The following is a 23,688-nucleotide window of genomic DNA, read 5'->3' on the forward strand; positions in this document are numbered from 1 at the left end:
AAGTTCCTTGGTGTCCACATCACCAAAGAACTATCATGGTCCAAACACACCAAGACAGTCGTGAAGAGGGCACGACAAAGCCTATTCCCCCTCAGGAGACTGAAAAGATTTGGCATGGGTCCTTAGATCCTCAAAAAATTATACAGCTGCACCATCGAGAGCATCCTGACTGGTTGCATCACCGCCTGGTATGGCAACTGCTTGGCCTCCGACCGCAAGGCACTACAGAGGGTAGTGCGTACGGCCCAGTACATCACTGGGGCCAAGCTTCCTGCCATCCAGGACCTCTATACCAGGCGGTGTCAGAGGAAGGCCCTCAAAATTGTCAAAGACTCCAGCCACCCTAGTCATAGACTGTTCTCTCTGCTACCGCACGGCAAGCGGTACCGGAGTGCCAAGTCTAGGTCCAAAAGACTTCTCAACAGCTTCTACCCCCAAGCCATAAGACTCCTGAACAGCTAATCATGGCTACCCAGACTATTTTCACTGCCCCCCCCACCCCATCCCTTTTACGCTGCTGCTACTCTGTTAATTATTTATGCATAGTCACTTTAACTCTACCCACATGTACATATTACCTCAACTACCTCAACTAGCCGGTGCCCCCGCACATTGACTCTGCAACGGTACCCCCCTGTATATATAGCCTCCCTACTGTTACTTTATTTTACTTCTGCTCTTTTTTTTCTCAACACTTTTTTTGTTGTTGTTTTATTTTTACTTTTTTTGTTAAAAATAAATGCACTGTTGGTTAAGGGCTGTAAGTAAGCATTTCACTGTAATGTCTGCACCTGTTGTATTCGGCGCATGTGACCAATAAAATTTGATTTGATTTGAAATGACTGGTAAAGGAAATATGGTGGAAACTCCCTCCCATGCCTCCACCAATCTAATGCTTTTAGATTTGTGGGAAGTAGTGAACAAGTGTAAACTTCAGGATAAATTATTGGGACGCACCCAAAGACTCTTCACCGCACCCATTGCTATCTATGTCACAAATCAATGAGTTGATCCACCATATAGGGTCGCTCAATGGTTGCATATTCTACAGTGCGAGTTAATCAGGCCAATTGATTATTGAATACAGATCGCTACACTACTTATTTAATAATTCCTTTCCTCTTCTTTCTTCCAACCCCAGCCTCTATTGTGTTCCCTACAGGCCAACACGTCCCGAGTTTCACAGCTAAGGCAAGTTACACAAAACTGTCATACATTTGAATGACAACTTTTGTTGTACAGTGCATAATGTCTGCAAACCGCTGTTTGGAAAAGGAGCTTACTGATAGCCTGTAGACCGTTGATTAAATAATTAGGTTGAAAGGTGTAGATTTACATTACAGTTGAGTCATTTAGCAGACACTTTTATCCAGAACGACTTATAGTTAGTTAATTCAACTCAAGGTAGCAAGGTACGACAACCACATGTCATAGTAAGTAAAACTTCCTTCAAAATATGTTTAATGTTGGAGCCACACCCTGATTGACATGCCAAGTTGTCAATAAGGTGTTCAGCAGCTTGATCAGAGCCACGGCAGCAGCAATGATCAGAGCCGGGCCAGCACCAATGATCAGAGCAGGCTAACAGCACTGTATGGTTAGGGTCAGCACGATGGTGTGAAAAAGGTAACAGAGAGAGACCTCACCACCTTGTTGTTTTGTGGCAACCTATTACACCTCACTGGAATTGTGTCTCAATAATCTCTCCTTTCTCACAAAGTATGTACTTGTTCACTTCCCTTCGTGAATTTAAAAGGAAATCACTGATATATGGAAACTTCCTCTAGCACAGTGTTTTCCAACTCCAGTCCTCCAGTACCCCCAACAGCACACATTTCTGTTGTAATCCCGGACAAACTCGCCCGATTCAACTTGTCAACTAATCATCATGCCCTGGAAGAGTAGAATCAGGTGAGTTTGTCTGGGGCTACAACAAAAATGTATGCTGTTGGGGGTACTGGAGGACTGGAGTTGGGAAACACTGCTCTAGCACATGCCTACATCAATCCAACGCTTTTAAAAGTGAACGAGTGCACACTTTGGGAAGAAGGAGAGATTATTTGGACGCACCCTGAGAGTGACCGGGGGAAAGCAGCAGTAGCCCGTTAAACCACACTTTCTTATGTGATTCTGTACACACCAGGGTTGGTAACACATTTGTCTGGGAAAGGGCCGTTTGTTGTGTCTGGTAACAGGAGGACATGTCAGGATGACATATTAACCATACAAAGGATGGGAATGGTGGGGCACATTTTAATTTAGGCCTAGATGTAGGCAGAGCAAAGAAAGGTAGAAAGGAAATCAGTCTTTAGAGCATTCTGTTTGTGGGCAGCCATGGCTTTCTTCATTCCCCTCTCCCTCAATTTAATGTTAAAGGCCCAGTGCAGTCAATATTCTGTTTTTCCTGTGTTTTATATCATATTGTACAATAGCTGATGAAACGAACACTGTAAAAGTGTGAACAAATGTGATCAGTGTTATTTCCTGATAGTTGCTGGTTAAAAATACAATCTACACAGGACCTTCTAATGAGCAGGTTTGCATGGGCGGGATTTTCGGCTTTCCATGATGACATCACCATGCAGTAAATTGGTTAACTGACCAATAACAAAGAGAGTTCCAAACCTCTCTGCCAATAACAGCAATTTGTGCACATTTGTTATGGAAATCTATTACAGTAAGGTACTTAATTGTTATCCAGAAATGATTTGATATTTATATAAAAATGGCTGCATTGGGCCTTTTGCACATTTGAGTACCACAGAACAGTCCCAGTTGTTTGATTATACTGTAGCGGCATGAGTCATGATGTCAACAGTCCTCCTGTACTGTAGGAGTCATGTCAAGCTGAACAGGATAATCTCTTTTCTAAACGAAAACTGTATGATGACCTACTATGGTAACTCCCTTTTTATAAATTACAGACAGTGATGTAGGCTAATTGTTAGAGTTTTTAAGTTGATGTTTTTAGAATGGCATATCTATATCTCTGCATACCTGATGAGGTTAAAATATAGAATGTTTTCTTATGAGTATTAGACAGCCTCTAGTTTCCCAGGAGCCTGAACCCTGGACTCACTAGAAAACAGTGGTAAGTGTAACTGACAAGTCAACTCAGCAGCCCCATTATTTGTGTGAGAGCAGAGGTCAAGAAGACTTGTAGCCTACTATCTGTTGTATTTATTTGATGTATTTTATGTGTGATCTTGCTGCACAAGCAATTTCCCTGTCTCTATGACAAATACAGTTGAAAGTTCTATCTTTCATTGAGTGGAGTAAATATGTGTAAACTGTCTCATTGTGTTGCAGAACAACTGTGGGACTCTGGCCAACGTCTCTCTTCCTCCAGGGGTGACCTACCCAGTCCAGATCCCTGCAGGGGTCACACTGCAGACAGCCTCTGGTAAGAAGGGGGAAAACATGCATTAGCCCTCCATACACTTCATCGATTAACTTAATTTAAAGGTCCAATGATATTTCATAGAAACATTTACCAAAATCTCTATTGATGCATGTTCATGATACATGAAATGTCATGATATAGAGAAAATAAATAGCTTAATCAGTCTATTTTTTCAACATTTACAATGGGTATGGGGGGGATTTTTGAATCTATTTCTCCCCTCTCTACCTCCCTAAGGCCAGCTTTACAAGGTCAACGTCCCAGTGATGTTGAGCCAGGCTCCAGCCGGCCACTGTCCTCTCCCCTCAGCCCCAGCCCTAGAAGGGGGTACCTGTAGTGGAGCGGAGAGATCCCAGCTCAGCTTCCCAGCAGTCAGCCATGGTGGTCTCTTCTACTGTCCTGAAGACCATGACCCCTCCGAAGACAGAACCGTTCTCCCCACCGCCTGTGGCCCCTCCCAGAGCTGTACCTCAGACACCAGAGCAGAAGACCCTGATACCTCCGGTCCAGGTTTTTGTAGCACTTTGGCTTTTTGAAATGCATTTTACAAATAAAATGTATTATTATTATTATTATTATTCCCCAGCCACCTGATGAGAAGCCCGTGTTACCCAAACCCGCAGTGCAGCCCCCAGTTCAGGAGAACCATCTCCTTCAGCAGCCACAGGTTCCTTCAGCTCAGGCACGCTTTTCTGTGCAGACTCCAGTGTCCTTTCAGTTCCTGTCCCAACCGCCATCTCACCCCCCCAGCGAGCCCCTTCCGACAGTGGTGATTTCAATCTGGATGGGATTGACTTCGACAGTCCATAGCCACAGGAGCTAGACATGAGCCTGTCCTCATCCCTCTCCTCTGGCTCTGCCCAGATGCCAAGCCTTTAGGCAAAGTCTTATAATTGTAATTTTTTTTATTTCAACGACTTGTTGGCAACTCAGTCAAACCTTCATCAAATAGCCAACAATCTCATGTAATTTAATTACAAAGGCAAGGCAGGGTACTGCTATAATTCATAAGACATAGGCTTCCTCCCAAATGGCACCCTTTTCCCTATATAGTACACATTCTGACCAGGGCCCATAGGGCTCTAGTCAAAAGTAGTGCACTTTATAGCGAATAGGGTGCCATTGGACAACAAGAGACCTGAGCCAAGGTTCAACATACAGCTTACATAATCATGTCTATTTTACCCAGGTCAAGATGGAGATGACCTGTCTGAAGGGTCAGAGTTTGGGGGTGGGGTCGGATTTCGGGGCCAGTGAGGTTGGGGTGGAGGAGATGGTGAACAGGAGGATCATGGAGGAGCAGTGGCTGATATGACAACACACCTGGGCGGTCTACCTGTGGATGCTACCTAGGTAAGATGTGGCATATGTGTTGCAGGACTTTTATTCTGATAACCATCCACCTGTACTCTAATTGGCCTCTGTACTTTAGCAAGCCACCGTTTGCCTTGATGACAGCTTTGCACACTCTTGGCATTCTCTCAACCAGTTTCATGAGGTAGTCACCTGGAATGCATTTCAATGAACAGGTGTTCCTTCTTAAAAGTTAATTTGTGGAATTTCTCAATGCGTTTGTGCCAATCAGTTGTGTTGTGACAAGGTACAGTGCCTTGCAAAAGTATTCATCCCCCTTGGCGTTTTTCCTATTTCGTTGCATTACAACCTGTAATGTAAATTGTTTTTTATTTGGATTTCATGTAATGGACATACACAAAATAGTCCAAATTGGTGAAGTGAAATGAAAAACATAACTTGTTTCAAAAATGCTAAAAAATAAATAACGGAAAAGTGGTGCGTGCATATGTATTCACCCCCTTTGCTATGAAGCCCCTAAATAAGATCTGGTGCAACCAATTACCTTCAGAAGTCACATAATTAGTTAAATAAAGTCCACCTGTGTGCAATCTAAGTGTCACATGATCTCAGTATATATACACCTGTTCTGAAAGGCCCCAGAGTCTGCAACACCGCTAAGCAAAGGGAACCACCAAGCAAGCAGCACCATGAAGACCAAGGAGATCTCCAAACAGGTCAGGGACAAAGTTGTGGAGAAGTACAGATCAGGGTTGGGTTATAAAAAAATATCTGAAACTTTGAACATCCCACAGAGCACCATTAAATCCATTATAAAAAAATGGAAAGAATATGGCACCACAACAAACCTGCCAAGAGAGGGCCGCCCACCAAAACTCACAGACCAGGCAAGGAGGGCATTAATCAGAGAGGCAACAAAGAGACCAAAGATAACCCTGAAGGAGCTGCAATGCTCCACAGCGGAGATTGGAGTATCTGTCCATAGGACCACTTTAAGCCGTACACTCCACAGAGCTGGGCTTTACGGAAGAGTGGCCAGAAAAAAAGCCATTGCTTAAAGAAAAAAATAAGCAAACACGTTTAGTGTTCGCCAAAAGGCATGTGGGAGACTCCCCAAACATATGGAAGAAGGTACTCTGGTCAGATGAGACTAAAATTGAGCTTTTTGGCCATCAAGGAAAACGCTATGTCTGGCGCAAACCCAACACCCCTCATCACCCCGAGAACACCATCCCCACAGTGAAGCATGTTGGTGGCAGCATCATGCTGTGGGTATGTTTTTCATCGGCAGGGACTGGGAAACTGGTCAGAATTGAAGGAATGATGGATGGCGCTAAATACAGGGAAGTTCTTGAGGCAAACCTGTTTCAGTCTTCCAGAGATTTGAGACTGGGACGGAGGTTCACCTTCCAGCAGGACAATGACCCTAAGCATACTACTAAAGCAACACTTGAGTGGTTTAAGGGGAAACATTTAAATGTTTTGGAATGGCCTAGTCAAAGCCCAGACCTCAATCCAATTGAGAATCTGTGGTATGATTTAAAGATTGCTGTACACCAGCGGAACCCATCCAACTTGAAGAATGGGCAAAAATCCCAGTGGCTAGATGTGCCAAGCTTATAGAGACATACCCCAAGAGACTTGCAGCTGTAATTGCTGCAAAAGGTGGGGGCGGGGGGTGAATAGTTATGCATGCTCAAGTTTTTTTAAAATGCATGTCTTATTTCTTGTTTGTTTAAAAATGAAAAATATTTAGCATCTTCAAAGTGGTAGGCATGTTGTGTAAATCAAATGAAAAGGGGTGGGGGTATACAGAAGATAGCCCTATTTGGTAAAAGACTAAGTCCATATTATGTCAAGAACAGCTCAAATGAACAAAGAGAAACGACAGTCCATCATTACTTTTAAGACATGAAGGTCAGTCAATACAGAACATTTCAAGAACTTTGAATGTTTCTTCAAGTGCAGTTGCAAAAACCATCAACTGCTATGATGAAACTGGCTCTCATGAGGACCGCCACAGGAATGGAAGACCCAGAGTTACCTCTGCTGCAGAGGATAAGTTCATTAGAGTTACCAGCCTCAGAAATTGCAGCCCAAATAAATGCTTCACAGAGTTCAAGTAACAGACACATCTCAACATCAACTGTTCAGAGGAGACTGTGTCAATCAGGCCTTCATGGTCGAATTACTGCAAAGAAACCACTACTAAAGGACACTAATAATAAGAAGAGACCTGCTTGGGCCAAGAGCAATGAACATTATACCAGTGGAACTTTGACCTTTGGTCTGGAGTCCAAATATGAGATTTTTAGTTCAAAATGCTGTGTCCTTTTGAGACGCGGCGTGGGTGAACGGATGATCTCTGCATGTGTAGTTCCCACCATAAAGCATGGAGGAGAAGGTGTTATTGTGTGGGGGTGCTTTGCTAGTTACACTGTGATATATTTAGAATTCAAGGCACACTTAACCAGCATGGCTACCACAGCATTCTGCAGCGATACCCCATCCCATCTGTTTTGGGCTTAGTGGGACTATCGTTTGTTTTTCAACAGGACAATGACCCAAAACATCTCCAGGTTGTGTAAGGGCTATTTTACCAAGAAGGAGAGTGATGGAGTGCTGCATCAGATGACCTGGCCTCCACAATCCCCTGACCTCAACCCAATTGAGATGGTTTGGGATGAGTCGGACGGCAGAGTGAAGGAAAAACAGCCAACAAGTGCTCAGCATATGTGGGAACTCCTTCAAGACTGTTGGAAAAGCATTCAAAGTGAAGCTGGTTGAGAGAATGCCAAGAGTGTGCAAAGCTGTCAAGGCAAAGGGTGGCTATTTGAAGAATCTCAAATATATTTTGAATTGTTTCACACTTCTTTGGTTACTACTTGATTCCATATGTGTTATTTCATAGTTTGTCTTCACTATTATTCTACAATATAAAAAATGGTAAAAATAAAGAAAAACCCTTGAATGAGTAGGTGTGTCCAAACTTTTGACGTACTGTACATCCTGTGATTTTCTGTTTGAGGAATGTTACAAAACAATGTATGCAGTATGCCCCAAAATGTTGTTTTATCTGCCATGGTGGTCTTTTTTGAATCCTTGGCAGTGACTGAAATGTGAATTCAAATACCTCTTTTCACTGCCAATGAAATACAAGCGTTAATATGAACCCTGCTATTATTTTGTCTTTGAAGGTAAATTGTCATAAATTAAGAACGTACAGTGGATATAAAAAGTCTACACACCCCTGTTAAAATGCCAGGTTTTTGTGATGTAAAAGAATGAGACAAAGATAAATCATGTCAGAACATTTTCCACCTTTAATGTGACCTATAATGTGAACAATTCAATTGAAAAACAAACTGAAATCTTTGAGGGGGAAAAATAAAAAAACTCACAATAACCTGGTTGCATAAGTGTGCACACCCTTAATCTAATACTTTGTTGAAGCACCTTTTGATTTTATTACATCACTGTCTTTTTGGGTAGGAGTCTATTAGCATGGCACATCTTGACGTGGCAATATTTGCCCACTCTTCTTTGCAAAAGCGCTCCAAATCTGTCAGATTGCGAGGACATCTCCTGTGCACAGCCCTCTTCAGATCACCCCAGAGATGTTCAATTGGATTCAGGTCTGGCCTCTGGCTGGGCCATTCCAAAATGTTAATCTTCTTCTGGTGAAGCTATGCTTTTGTGGATTTGGATGTGTGCTTTGGGTTGTTGTCGTGCTGAAAGGTGAACTTCCTCTTCATCTTCAGCTTTCTAACGGATGCCTGAAGGTTTTGTGCAAAAATTGCCTGGTATTTGGAACTGTTCATAATTCCCGTCACCCTGACTAAGGCCCCGGTTCCAGCTGAAGAAAAACAGCCCCAAAGCATGATGCTGCCACCACCATGCTTCACTGTGGGGATGGTGTTCTTTGGGTGATGTGCAGTGTTGTTTTTGCGCCAATCATACCTTTTGGAATCATGGCCAAGAAGTTCAACCTTGGTTTCATCAGACCATAACACATTTTCCCCAAGTGCTTTTGGGGGACTTGATGTTTGATTTTGCAAACTTCAGCTGGGCTTGGATGTTTTTTTTTGTAAGAAAAGGCTTACCACCCTACCCCATTCATATGAAGAATATGGGAGATTGTTGTCACATGTAGCACACAGCCAGTACTTGCCAGAAATTCCTGCAGTTCCTTGGAAGCCTCCCTGACCAGTTCTCGTCTTTTCATAAATTTTGGAGGGACGTCCAGTTCTTTGGTATTGTCTCTGTTGTGCCATATTTTTCCCACTGGTATATGTAATGCTTTGGAAATTATTTTGTACCCTTCTCCTGACTGATATCTTTCAACAGTGGCGAGTGGCGCAGTGGTCTAAGGCACTGCATCGCAGTGCTAGCTGTGCCACTAGAGATCCTGGTTCGAACCCAGGCTCTGTCGTAGCCGGCCGCGACCGGGAGACCCATGGGGCGGCACACAATTGGCCCAGCGTCGTCCAGGGTAGGGGAGGGAATGGCCGGCAGGGATGTAGCTCAGTTGGTAGAGCATGGCGTTTGCAACGCCAGGGTTGTGGGTTCGATTCCCACGGGGGGCCAGTGTGAAAAAAATAAAATAACTAATGTATGCACTCACTAACTGTAAGTCGCTCTGGATAAGAGCGTCTGCTAAATGACGTAAATGTGAGATCCCTCTGATGCCTTGGAAGCTCTCTGCGGACCATGGCTTTTGCTCTGAGATGCAACTAAGAAAATGTCAGGAAAATCCTACTAGAACAGCTGAACTTTATTTGTGATTAATCAGAGTCACTTTAAATGATGGCAGGTGTGTAATGACTTCTATTTAACATGAGTTTGAATGTGATTGGTTAATTCTGGACACAGCCACATCCCCAGTTATAAGAGGGTGTGCACACTTATGCAAACAGGTTATTGTAAGGTTTTTATTTTTCATTTTTCCCCCTCAAAGATTTCAGTTTGTTTTTCAATTGAATTGTTCACATTATAGGTCACATTAACAGTGGAACAAGTTCTGACATGATTTATCTTTGTCTCATTCCTTTAGATCACAAAAACCTGGCATTTTAACAGGGGTGTGTAGACTTTTTATATCCACTGTACATACAGAACACAATCTAAAGGGAAAATGACATGTTATTTAGTTAGGGCAAATGGATGCTTTACACCAGGGTTTCCCAACCCTCTCATAAGGCCCCCCCAGAAGTTTCACATTTTTGTGTTAACCCTAAACTGGCACACAGGATTTAATTAGTCTACTAATCATCAAGCCTTTGACTAATTGAATCCGGTGTGCCTGTTTAGGGTTAAAACAAAAATGTGAAATGTCTGTGGGGGCCCAAGGAGAGGGTTGGGAAACCCTGCTATACATGACCATGGCTGTCTCCCAAATGGCACCCTATATAGTGCACTACTTTTACCAGAGCCCTATATGGAATAGTTTGCCATTTGGGATGTAACCCATGTCTTTGCAAACAGGTTCATGTGATCGAAAAATGCATTAGTTTGAATGTGTGCTCAAACAGTCAGAAAATGTAGGTAATAGCGGGAAGTCAATTTCCATTCTGTACAGCAGGGTTCTTCAATTCCGGTCCTGGAGGGCCGAAACACCTCTGTTTTTCATCCTCTCCTTCTAATCAGGGGCTAATTCAGACCTGGGACACCAGGTGAGTGCAATTAACTACCAGGTAGAAATAAAAAACAGAAGTGTTTCGGCCCTCCAGGACCGGAATTGAAGAACCCTGCTGTACAGTATTGTACGACTCCCAATAAAATAAATAATTGAAATTAAGTAAATTCTGGTTAAATACTGTATGTAACAGACTATTGGGATAAGGCAGAGTCAATGGAGACTTCAACTGGGTACAAAGCTGGAATTACAAAACTATAGTTTATTACTAGTTTCAATGAAACAAAAGGGATAAGAATGAAAGGTATTGTTTAATGAAACAGTTAAGTTACACACCAGATAACGTCACAACGTTTTTTAAATAGAATATCATACCAAATGTTGAAATTAGAGGTATAAATCACAGCACTCATGTGATAGTGCAGCACAGCAAACATCACACTTGAGGAAGCCACACAAGCTACTAGCTACCAATGAATCAGGCTAAAGGCCATTACAAAATGGTGTTCCCCTTTAAAATGTAGACAAGGAAAAATACAATACAAACAATGCACTTTACATCTTACTTTAATCAACTCACCAATACACTCAACAACACTACTTTAAAACACTTACGCAAAAACCAGCGCGGCAGCAGCTACCTCTCCCTGATCTGGCTTGCGTGCCAAGATAACTCCATGTGCTTCTCTTTTAAAGGGAGGGGCACAGGCGCTCAATCACCTTGTTACAGCTGAGATTAAGGGTATGGCCACAGAGGCTCATAAAGCCTGTCGCATGCTTCCCAGTCAAAACAGTTTGCACATATGTTATGACAATTTATGACGTTTTTGTTCGTTTCGGTGTTCCGCAGGGTTCATTAGTCAATGTTTACGCCCCTCTATCTGTGATTGGTCAACAGTACTACTCCTAGTAGGAGTGGATGGGATCCTTCAATGAAGTGTTTGTTGTCAACGAGAGAAGACTAGTTTTCATGCAAATTTTTTCACTTGAGAAATGCTACACCAAACATCTTATTTAGAAGTAAAATTGCACGACTAAGACCTCTGCAAAAAACGTAAAAATGTATTACAGATTTCTTGATTTATCTTATATTTTGGGGAAGTGTATAATGGCTGTTGCTACGGGACAAACCGTAATATTGCTGCTGTTTTCAAATGTTTCAAGGGAGCAGCTACGTGAAGCACAGACATTCACTTTGCCTAGCCGAGTTCTGCTAGGAGCAAACCGAACCTAGTAGGGATGTTACGATTCACCGATAGGCAAATGTGAGTGCATCGGTCCGCAGGAGCCCAAACCGATCCAAATGAAGCACGCATCATACGTTACGAATCGCCGGTTCACTAAAGTTTTTTACTCAGCATTTTTTCTGCCTTATTAGGGAAATACTTCTAATCTGTTGAGTGAATTGATGCGTCCTCTCCTTCAGCCTTTCATGTATGTAACTGCGTATGACATTGAGCTACAAGTCAGATAACAACTGTGTGCACAGTGTGGGAGATGCAGCTGCTCGAGCCAACGAGAGGTAGGCCTACCCTATCTCTGGTCTAATATTTGTAGACTACATCTGCGCGGCACCTTCACCATTTAGATGTTTGTAAAATGGCTTTCGCAATATTAAATCATAGGCTTTATTAATTGAGAGACAACCAAAGCTGAGAGCTGTGTAGGCTACCGGAGTGGACACAACCCACATCTTGCTGATTGCACATGCACATCTAACTGCAGATTGGAGCTCTTTGATTGCCAGGTTGGTCTGAACAGGAGAAGAGCAGCTCTCCTCCGTAAAGTTCCAAACAGTCAAAACCATTCGCTTTTGGAGGGTGAAATCCAAAGCTACAGTATGTTATATGAATTGGCTATGTAGTATCAGTGGGTGATGAAGATTTCAGATAAAAAAAGTGGGGGGACAAAAACATAAAATGCCCCCCCCCTAATCTGATAGTGGTAGATGCTCAGTCTGTCCTATGGCTACACACACACACACACACACACACACACACACACACACACACACACACACACACACACACACACACACACACACACACACACAGGGCCACTCAGCTCAAAGAAATCAGCTCAGACAGATCCAGCTAAGCTTCTGAGCTCCATCAATGTCAGATATTAATTTAGAATGAAAAATGAATGTGTTTATGCAACACCATTTTTTGTGCATCAAATAATTTCAAACTAAAAGTATCATTCCTGTTTCGTATCGGAGTCCATGCATCTAGAGGCGTATTGAATCGAGCTTGTAGGAACAGCTCATAGGAGCTGGAGCCTATCTCCTGTATCTGTAGCGTGAGGCAGCTTGATGTACAAGTACAACCCTGGACAGGATGCTAGTCTATCACAGGGCCTGAACAAGGAGACACATAAACAAGGATGAAATTGTATAAGACGTACGTCATTGACCGTTTTTGACTGTCAAAAGTTTAACTCACTCTACTTCTTTTCAGATTAGTTGAATACTTACAAAGGCGTACTTACATCACTCTTTCAGGTTCTACACCTACCACATCAAGATGGGATGCTTTCTCTGCAAGGGAGGCGGAGCCACATGACTAGTCTCAGCAAGTCAGAACTGAGGGTAAAACCACATTTCGATTTTGTGTCCAAAAATTCCAGATTGAGCCAATGGTTGAATGACAACAGAAACGATTGTCTGTAAAAAAAATTCATATATATATATATATATATATGTGGTTTTACCCTCAGTTCTGACTTGCTGAGACTAGTCATGTGGCTCCGCCTCCCTTGCAGAGAAAGCATCCCTGCATCTTGTGGTCCTCTGTAGCTCAACTGGTAGAGCACGGCGCTTGTAACGCCAAGGTAGTGGGTTCGATCCCCGGGACCACCCATACACGAAAATGTATGCACGCATGACTGTAAGTCGCTTTGGATAAAAGCGTCTGCTAAATGGCATATTATTATTATTATTATTGATGTGGTAGGTGTAGAACCTGAGAGTGATGGTTTCTGGGGGACGTAGTCCTATCCTTAGGTGGTATAGTGTGTGCTTCCAGGTTCTGTGCCCTGTAGAACTCCGCTCTGGCATGGCAACAACTACAGCGACTCAACAACAAACGCATATCCTTCCGAAACGATCGAGTAAAGATGGTGTAGAGGAACGGGTTACAGAGGGAATTGATTGGGTAGAAGAGGACGAGGAGGATCTTGGAGTGGGAGACGGTGATGAGGGGCATGCGGAGAGCCGCCGAGATGCCAAAGAATGAGATGGGTGCCATGCAGAGGAAGTCGGTGAAGATTAGGACGGCCATGCGCTTGGCGATCTTGGAGTCACGGTGGCGGGTTGCTAAGTCGGGGTTGTGGATGGACAGGTAGATGCGTACGTAGCAGTAGCAGACGATGAAAAAGGCGGTGATGTTGAGGAGGAGGAGGGCTACAACATACACCTGGGAGGCTAGGGACTCGATGTCCATGGGCAGGCAGATCGACACCTGGAGGATAAAATATCAAAGAAAGTCAATCAATCAAATAAATGTATAAAGCCCTTTTTACATCAGCAATTGTCATTCAGTTATTTTCAGCAGAAATAAAAAGGCTGTGAATGTTCATCTACTACACTATAGAACACAAATCATGCCTGTTGTGTGTGTAAAGTGAATGTTTGTAAACCTGGGCCCGTATTCAAAAAGCATCACAGAGTAGGATAAGATCCATGCCTTGTCCTGGACTAAAAAGCATGTTCAATGGAGATTGAAAGTGCTTTATAGTCCAGGACTAGGCTTAATCTGTGTCCGGGAAACCGGCCCTTTGTGAATACAGGCCCTAAATGTAAAAATAAATAAATACAAAATATACTGAACAAAAATATAAATGCATCTTGCAACAATTTCAAAGATTTTACTGAGTTACAGTTCATATAAGGAAATCAGTCAGTTGAAATAAATTCATTACTCCCTAATCTATGGATTCCACATGACTGGGAATACAAATATCCATCTGTTGGTCACAGATACCTTAAAAAAAAGGTAGGGGTGTGGATCAGCAAACCAGTCAGTATCTGGTGTGACCACCATTTGCCTCATGCAGCGCGACACATCTCCTTCACATAGAGTTGATCAGGCTGTTGATTGTGGCTTGTGGAATGTTGTCCAACTCCTCTTCAATGGCTGTGCAAAGTTGCTGGATATTGGCGGAACTGGAACACGCTGTCATACATGTCGATCCAGAGCATCCTAAACATGCTCAATGGGTGATGGGTCTGGTGAGTATGCAGGCCATGGAAGAACTAGGACATTTTCAGTTTCCAAGAATTATGTACAGATCCTTGCGACATGGGGCCATGCATTATCATGCTGAAACATGAGGTAATGGCAGGACAATGGGCCTCAGGATCTCGTCACGGTATCTCTGTGCATTCAAATTGCCATTGATAAAACATAATTGTGTTTGTTGTCTGTAGCTTATGCCTGCCTATACCATAACCCCACCGCCACCATGGGGCACTCTGTTAACAACGTTGACATCAGCAAACCGCTTGCCCACCCAACGCCATACGCATGGTCTGTGGTTGTGAGCCCGGTTGGACGTACTGCCAAATTCTCTAAAACGACGTAGGAGGTGGCTTATGGTAGAGAAATTAACATTAAATTCTCTGGCAGCAGCTCTGGTGGACATTCCTGCAGTCAGCATGCCAATTGCATGCTCCCTCAAAACTTGAGACATCTGTGGCATTGTGTTGTATGACAAAACTGCACATTTTAGAGTGGCCTTTTTTTGTCCCCAGCACAAGGTGTGTAATGATCATACTGTTTAATCAGCTTCTTGATATGCCACACATGTCAGGTGGATGGATTATCTTGGCAAAGGAGAAATGCTCACTAACAGGGATGTAAACAGATTTGTGCACACATTTTGAGAGAAATAAGCTTCTTGTGCATATTAGAAATGTATGGGATCTTTTATTTAAGCTCATGAAACATGGGACCAACACATTACATGTTGCGTTTATATTTTTTTTCAGTGTATATTTTCAAATTCTGCTGACCTTAGTGTAGCTGCTGACCCCGAGGACAGGAAGCAGAGCGGCCAATAGAGAGAAGCCCCACCCCCCAGCCATGAAGGCCATCACATGCCTCAGCCGCAGCCTCTTGTTCTTGTGCATGGCGTTGGTGATGGTGTGGCACCGCTCTAACGTTATCATGGTCAGTGTGTAGACCGACAGCTCGCTGGCGAACACCGTCAGGAACCCCGCCACGCCACAACCCGTGCCCATCTGCCAGTCCGTGGAGTAGTTGTAGTACTCCTACAATACAAATACAACTTTATTACAGAAATATAAACATTGGAAAGCAAGCATCACAGGGTCAGCCGCAGTGCAGCCCCCCTGGAGCAGTTTAGGGGTTAAGTCATGCCTTGCTCAAGGGCACAATGGTAGGTGGTTGGTAGTAATGTACTAAACTGAAAAGAGCAGCCCTACAGAAGCCAGTTCAGTCCCCAACTTTTCATCGCCCAGCTTGAGACTTGAACCAGTGACCTTCTAGTCACTGATACACCTCTCTAAGCCTCTGGGCTACGTACATTGCGTGAGTGGTAGTCCATGGCTGCAATGAGGAGGAGGTATACCCCCATGCAGAGGTCTGCGAAGGCCAGGTTACACATCAGGAACCGAGAGACACTGAGCTTCTGGTGGCTAGTGAGGAGAATGATAAAAAATGTTAAAAACAAAATCAGCAATTACTTGGATATATGTTGCAATTAAAGCATTCTTTCCCATATAATTAAATCGATTACTATCCATTCATCCCAATTAAATTGGTTTGGAATCTATCCCTGACAAAGATGGCTGCCATTATCAGCACACTTGTCTAGAGACATACAGGTCTATGACATTGACCACTCTTGTTTATCATAAATCTCTATGTTCTCTCCCTTTACCTGATGATTAGTACGACCAGCACGGCCATGTTCCCGGGCACAGCAAACACAGTCATGAGCCAGGTGACTGAGCGGAGGAAGGAATACCCCAGCAGGTCCTCACAGGGGTTGAAGGCATCGGGCTCTGGGGTACACTGGAAGGGTCCAGGACACAGGCTCAGCTGCAGGTCTGGGTATTGGAGGTTGATGTCGTACAGGTCTGTCACATTGTCCCTGGAGAAAAGGGGAAGAAAACATGGATTTGAGAAACGTTAGGTGGAGAGGTTGAGACCTGTAAAGTCAAGGGAAAAACATTCCGCAAGCCTGACAACAGAACTTTCCCCTGATACATAGTGGAAAAACTGTCTTACTTGATTTCGTCATCATCATCGCACAGCCTTCTGAGGTTCGGAGAGAGTGCAAGGACAACTTTTTCCCTTTGGATGGATAAGGAGAAAAACACATGTTAGAGTAGACCCTTGAGTGTCAACCTGTGATGAGCACCTATGTGTGATGTGTATTTGTATTTATTAAGGATCCCCATTAGCTGCTGCATCTACTCTTCCTGGGGTCCAGCAACATTAAGGCAGTTACAGTGGGGGAAAGTATTTAGTCAGCCACCAATTGTGCAAGTTCTCCCACTTAAAAAGATGAGAGAGGCCTGTAATTTTCATCATAGGTACACGTCAACTATGACAGACAAATTGAGAAAAGAAAATCCAGAAAATCACATTGTAGGATTTTTAATGAATTTATTTGCAAATTATGGTGGAAAATAAGTATTTGGTCACCTACAAACAAGCAAGATTTCTGGCTCTCACAGACCTGTAACTTCTTCTTTAAGAGGCTCCTCTGTCCTCCACTCGTTACCTGTATTAATGGCACCTGTTTGAACTTGTTATCAGTATAAAAGACACCTGTCCACAACCTCAAACAGTCACACTCCAAACTCCACTATGGCTAAGACCAAAGAGCTGTCAAAGGAGAACCAGAAACAAAATTGTAGACCTGCACCAGGCTGGGAAGACTGAATCTGCAATAGGTAAGCAGCTTGGTTTGAAGAAATCAACTGTGGGAGCAATTATTAGGAAATGGAAGACATACAAGACCACTGATAATCTCCCTCGATCTGGGGCTCCACGCAAGATCTCACCCCGTGGGGTCAAAATGATCACAAGAACGGTGAGCAAAAATCCCAGAACCACACGGGGGGACCTAGTGAATGACCTGGAGAGAGCTGGGACCAAAGTAACAAAGCCTACCATCAGTAACACACTACGCCGCCAGGGACTCAAATCCTGCAGTGCCAGACGTGTCCCCCTGCTTAAGCCAGTACATGTCCAGGCCCGTCTGAAATTTGCTAGAGTGCATTTGGATGATCCAGAAGAGGATTGGGAGAATGTCATATGGTCAGATGAAACCAAAATAGAACTTTTTGGTAAAAACTCAACTCGTCGTGTTTGGAGGACAAAGTATGCTGAGTTGCATCCAAAGAACACCATACCTACTGTGAAGCATGGGGGTGGAAACATCATGCTTTGGGGCTGTTTTTCTGCAAAGGGACCAGGACGACTGATCCGTGTAAAGGAAAGAATGAATGGGGCCATGTATCGTGAGATTTTGAGTGAAAACCTCCTTCCATCAGCAAGGGCATTGAAGATGAAACGTGGCTGGGTCTTTCAGCATGACAATGACCCCAAACACACCGCCCGGGCAACGAAGGAGTGGCTTCGTATGAAGCATTTCAAGGTCCTGGAGTGGCCTAGCCAGTCTCCAGATCTCAACCCCATAGAAAATCTTTGGAGGGAGTTGAAATTCCGTGTTGCCCAGCGACAGCCCCAAAACATCACTGCTCTAGAGGAGATCTGCATGGAGGAATGGGCCAAAATACCAGCAACAGTGTGTGAAAACCTTGTGAAGACTTACAGAAAACATTTGACCTGTGTCATTGCCAACAAAAGGTATATAACAAAGTATTGAGAAACTTTTGTTATTGACCAAATACTTATTTTTCAACATAATTTGCAAATAAATTCATTAAAAATCCTACAATGTGATTTTCTTTTCTCATTTTGTCTGTCATAGTTGATGTGTACCTATGATGAAAATTACAGGCCTCTCTCATCTTTTTAAGTGGGAGAACTTGCACAATTGGTGGCTGACTAAATACTTTTTCCCCCCACTGTATATACAATTGTAAATATTACATGATATTACATTTCATAACACTTTACTCAATACATTTAGTGTGTTCCCTCAGGCCACTACTCCACTATCACATATTTACAATACAACATCCATGTGCACGTGTGTGTAGAGTGCGTGTCTTATCATGTGTATGTGTGTCTGTGCCTGTTTGAGCGTCTCTTCACATTCCCTGCTGTTCCATAAGGTGTATTTTTATCTGTTTTTTAAATCTGATTCTACTGATTGCAACAGTTACCTGATGTGGAATAGAGTTCCATGTAACCATGGCTCTATGGAGTACTGTGCGCCTCCCATAGTCTGTTCTTGAGTTGGGGATTGTGAAAAGACCTTTGGTGGCATGTCTTGTGGGGTATGCATGGGTGTCCGAGCTGTGTGCTAGTAGTTTAAACAGAGACCTCAGTGCATTCAGCATGTCAACACTTCTTACAAAAACAAGTAGTGATGAAGTCAATCTCTCCTCCACTTTGAGCCATGAGTTCCTTGGTGTCCACATCACCAACAAACTATCATGGTCCAAACACACCAAGACAGTCGTGAAGAGGGCACGACAAAGCCTATTCCCCCTCAGGAGACTGAAAAGATTTGGCATGGGTCCTCAGATCCTCAAAACGTTATACAGCTTCACCATCGAGAGCATCCTAACTGGTTGCATCACTGCCTGGTATGGCAACTGCTTGGCCTCCGGCCGCAAGGCACTACAGAGGGTAGTGTGTCCGGCCCAGTACATCACTGGGGCCAAGCTTCCTGCCATCCAGGACCTCTATACCAAGCGGTGTCAGAGGAAGGCCCTAAAAATTGTCAAAGACTCCAGCCACCCTAGTCATAGACTGTTCTCTCTGCTACCAAACGGCAAGCGGTACCGGAGCCCCAAGTCTAGGTCCAAAAGGCTTCTTAACAGCTTCTACTCCCAAGCCATACGACTCATGAACAGCTAATCATGGCTACCTGGACTATTTGCAGACTTCTCCCCATCTTAGCTACTGTTGTATCAACATGTTTTGACCATGACAGTTTACAGTCCAGGGTTACTCCAAGCAGTTTAGTCACCCCAACTTGCTCAATTTTCACATTATTTATTACAAGATGTAGTTGAGGTTAGGGTTTAGTGAATGATTTGTCCCAAATACAATGCTTTTAGTTTTTGAAATATTTAAGGATGTGTACCTACCTGTTGCGTCGCCAGGTGTGGAAGGCACAGCAGTGGCTGGGGTAAGTGACCTCTGCCACCTCCAGCTCTAGGAGGCTTTCCAGAGGGGGTAGAGTCTTCAGGTAGGGGGTAGAACGGGCGATCAGGACCTTCAAATGTCCCAAGCCTCGACGGGGAAGTGTGTGGAGAGCTGTGGAGGAGACGTCACTGGACAACACAAGATACAGTAAACACCTAAGTCAAAAGTTGACACATTTGTGCCTACCTGTTACAATATAACTTTATTGTCCATAGTTACAGCGAACAATAGACATTTGTCTTCTGCTCTCTTCATTTCCCCTCCCACACATCAAACAGACACAAAGTTGAGAGTAGCACAGGGTCAAGCTGCAGTGCAGCACCCCTGGATGGAGAGCATGTTGTGGGGTTAAGGGCCTTGCTCAAGATCCCAATGGTAGGGGATTATTATTAGGATATGAACCCAGCAGCTCTCCAGTTGTCAGATCAATTTCCCCCTTTTTTTTCCAGCGCATGGCCCGGGATTCCAAAAGGCGACCTTTCGGCTACAGGTCCAACTCCTTAGCCGCTGGGCTACCTACCCCGCCAGACCTAACCCTAACCTTTCACCTTAACAAACGTGAACACTTTTGTTTTTAACAATGTCAAGCAGGATGCAAACAAACAATACAACTAGACTAGACAACATACTACTACAATCTCACAAATACAGAAGGAGACCTGGCCGCCAAATTGTATATTCACTGAAAAAAAATATAAACGCAACATGCAACGATTTTACTGAGTTACAGTTCATATAAGGAAATCAGTCAATTTAAATAAATTCATTAGGCCCTAACCTATGACTGGGAATACAGATATATATCTGTTGGTCACAGATACCTTAAAAAAAGACCACACTTCTCCAGGGTGCCAGTGGCCATTGAAGGTGAGCATTTGCCCACTGAAGTCGGTTACGACGCCGAACTGCAGTCAGGTCAAGACCCTGGTGAGGACGTTGAGCATGCAGATGAGCTTCCCTGAGACAGTTTCTGACAGTTTTTGCAGAAATTCTTCGGTTCTGCAAACCCACAGTTTCATCAGCTATCCGGGTGGCTGGTCTCAGACGATCCTGGGGCCAAGAAACATGCTGGGGGCAAGAAACATGAGCAATGGACATTATACCGGTGGAAATCTGTCCTTTGGTCTGGAGTCCAAATTGGAGATCTTTGGTTCCAACCGCTGTGTCTTTGTGAGATGTGTATTTCCCAACATAAAGCATGGAGGAGGAGGTGTTATGGTGCGGGGGTGCTTTGCTGGTGACACTGTCTGTGATTTATTTAGAATTCAAGGCACACTTAACCAGCATGGCTACCACAGCATTCTGCAGCGATACGCCATCCCATCTGATTTGGGCTTAGTGGGACTATCATTAGTTTTTCAACAGGACAATGACCTACACACCTCCAGGCTGTGTAAGGGCTATTCTACCAAGAAGGAGAGTGATGGAGTGCTGCATCAGATGACCTGGCCTCCAGAATACCCCAACCTCAACCCAATTGAGATGGTTGGGGATGAGTCGAACCGCAGAGTGAAGGAAAAGCAGCCAACAAGTGCTCAGCATAATTCCTTCAAGACTGTTGGAAAAGCATTCCAGGTGAAGCTGGTGGAGAGAATGCCAAGAGTGTGCAAAGCTGTCATCAAGGCAAAGGGTGGCTATTTGAAGAATCTCAAATATAAAATATATTTTGATTTGTTTTACACTTTTGGTTACTACATGATTCCATATGTGTTAGTTCATAGTTTTGAATTCTTCACTATTATTCTACAATGTAGAAAATAGTAAAAATAAAGAAAGATCCTGGAATGAGTAGGTGTGTCCAATCTTTTGACTGGTACTTTACATATAACTACGAAAAAAGTGACAGATAATAAACAGTAGCAGCAGCGTATGTGATGAGTAAAAAAAAGGTTTGTGCAAAAAGGGTCAATGAAGATTGTCCAGGTAGGTTATTTGGCAGTCTTATGGCTTGAGGATAGAAGCTGTTCAGGGTCCTGTTGGTTCCAGTCTAGGTGCATCGGTACCGCTTGCTTTGCGGTAGCAGAGAGAACAGTCTATGACGTGGATGGCTGGAGTCTTTGACAATTTTAGGGCCTTCCTCTGACACCTCCTGGTATAGAGGTCCTGGATGGCAGGGAGCTCGGCCCCAGTGATGTACTGGGCCGCACGCATTACCCTCTGTAGCGCCTTGCGGTTGGATGCCAAGCAGTTGCCATACCAAGCGGTGATGCAGCCAGTCAAGATACTCTCAATGGTGCAGCTTCAAAACTATTTGTGGATCTGAGGACCCATGCCAAATATTTTCAGGATCCTGAAGGGGAAGAGGCATTGTCATGCCCTCTTCACAACTGTGTTGGTGTGTTTGGACCATGATAGATCCTTAATGATGTGGACACTGAGGTACTTGAAGCTCCCGACCCGCTCCACTACAGCCCCGTTGATGTGAATGGGGCCGTGCTCGGCCCTCCGTTTCCTGTAGTCCATGATCAGCTCCTGGTTGAATCATGTTGTTTCCACATTATTTCAATTAAATTACGTGGAACCAACGTGGAATAGACGTTGAATTGACATCTGTGACCAGTGGGATGATTATATTATAGGAATGGAGTGTATTAAAGGTGAATGTTACATAATACTTTTCTAAGGAAGTATTCACTTACAGCACAGTTGGCCCTGACGCTCCCTCAAAGGCATCTTCATGGATGTTTCTCAGATACCTGTTGTCTTTCAGAATCCTACACGAGAAATCAATCACATGATACACATAGTATTACATCCTGTTTGTCTTGAGCACAAATGAGCACAAGCAATGGAAGTTATATCCTTGCAATAAATGAGTGAAATATGGGTGACACAAAACAGGAACACATGGACAAGGAAACAAGTGACAAGATCGAACAAGACAAACAGTTCCCATACCATATGAATAAATGTACAAGGAGCCCCCTGAGGGCACAGTGAGCAATTTGGGGATTGTCTAGCTTCATCTTGAATAGTTAGCATGGTGTGCAGTAAGTTCTATGGGCAAAATTGTAATGTATCATTTGGTGGTTGGGGTTTCTTGATAAAAATGATATGTTAGATCAAACTCTTGTCCAATTAGTCACAGTACTACACACAGAGAGGTCTTTCTTCCATGATGCATGGGAACGGATTGATTTTAAGAGTAATTTTAAGTAGCAGAGAATGTAATTTAGAGACCCGTCCCTGTGTTACTATGAATAAATAATTTGTGGATAGGATGGATAGACCATTCTTGCCCCCGTGGGACTCCATATACACGCAAAGCAGAATGAAGTTGTAAGTAAAAGAAAAAGGAAGTGCCAGGTAAATTAAATTGCTTCTGGAGGTTTTGAAATGCACAAAGATAATAGCCTTCAGTAATACAGTTGAAGTCGGAAGTTTACATACACTTAGGTTGGAGTCATTAAAACTCGTTTTTTTCAACCACTCCACAAATGTCTTGTTAACAAACTATAGTTTTGGCAAGTCGGTTAGGACATCTACTTTGTGCATGACACAAGTAATTGTTCTAACAATTGTTTACAGACAGATTATTTCACTTATAATTCACTGTATCACAATTCTAGTGGGTCAGAAGTTTAAGTTGATTTTAAGTTGATTGTGCCATTAAACAGCTTAGAAAAATCCAGAAAATGATGTCATGGCTTTAGAAGCTTCTGATAGGCTAACTGACATCATTTGAGTCAATTGGAGGTGTACCTGTGGATGTTTTTCAAGGCCTACCTTCAAACTCAGTGCCTCTTTGCTTGACCTCATGTGAAAATCAAAATAAATCAGCCAAGACCTCAGAAAAACAATTATAGACCTCCACAAGTCTGGTTCATCCTTGGGAGCCATTTCCAAAAACCTGAAGGTACCACGTTCATCTGTACAAATAATAGTATGCAAGTATAAACACCATGGGACCACGCAGCCGTCATAACGCTCAGGAAGGAGACTCGTTCTGTCTCCTAGAGATTAACGTACTTTGGTGCGAAAAGTGCAAATCAATCCCAGAACAACAGCAAAGGACCTTG

At 43.5% G+C, this 23,688-nt stretch overlaps 1 protein-coding gene across 1 annotated transcript in view; it reads right to left on the reverse strand.

Annotated features, from left to right (window-relative positions):
* Nucleotides 1-13,090: 13,090 nt before the first annotated feature.
* LOC121547862 (lutropin-choriogonadotropic hormone receptor-like) overlaps nucleotides 13,091-23,688 on the reverse strand; it is a 29,262-nt gene continuing 18,664 nt past the window's right edge. The window contains 9 exon segments of the mRNA XM_045209925.1: nucleotides 13,091-13,138; nucleotides 13,300-13,323; nucleotides 13,325-13,813; nucleotides 15,367-15,624; nucleotides 15,900-16,011; nucleotides 16,257-16,469; nucleotides 16,607-16,672; nucleotides 19,612-19,797; nucleotides 22,309-22,383. Of these exon segments, the coding sequence (XP_045065860.1) occupies nucleotides 13,091-13,138; nucleotides 13,300-13,323; nucleotides 13,325-13,813; nucleotides 15,367-15,624; nucleotides 15,900-16,011; nucleotides 16,257-16,469; nucleotides 16,607-16,672; nucleotides 19,612-19,797; nucleotides 22,309-22,383 (1,471 nt within the window).

Source organism: Coregonus clupeaformis, chromosome 31, assembly GCF_020615455.1.
Source record: "Coregonus clupeaformis isolate EN_2021a chromosome 31, ASM2061545v1, whole genome shotgun sequence".
NCBI classification, from domain to species: Eukaryota; Metazoa; Chordata; class Actinopteri; order Salmoniformes; family Salmonidae; genus Coregonus; species Coregonus clupeaformis.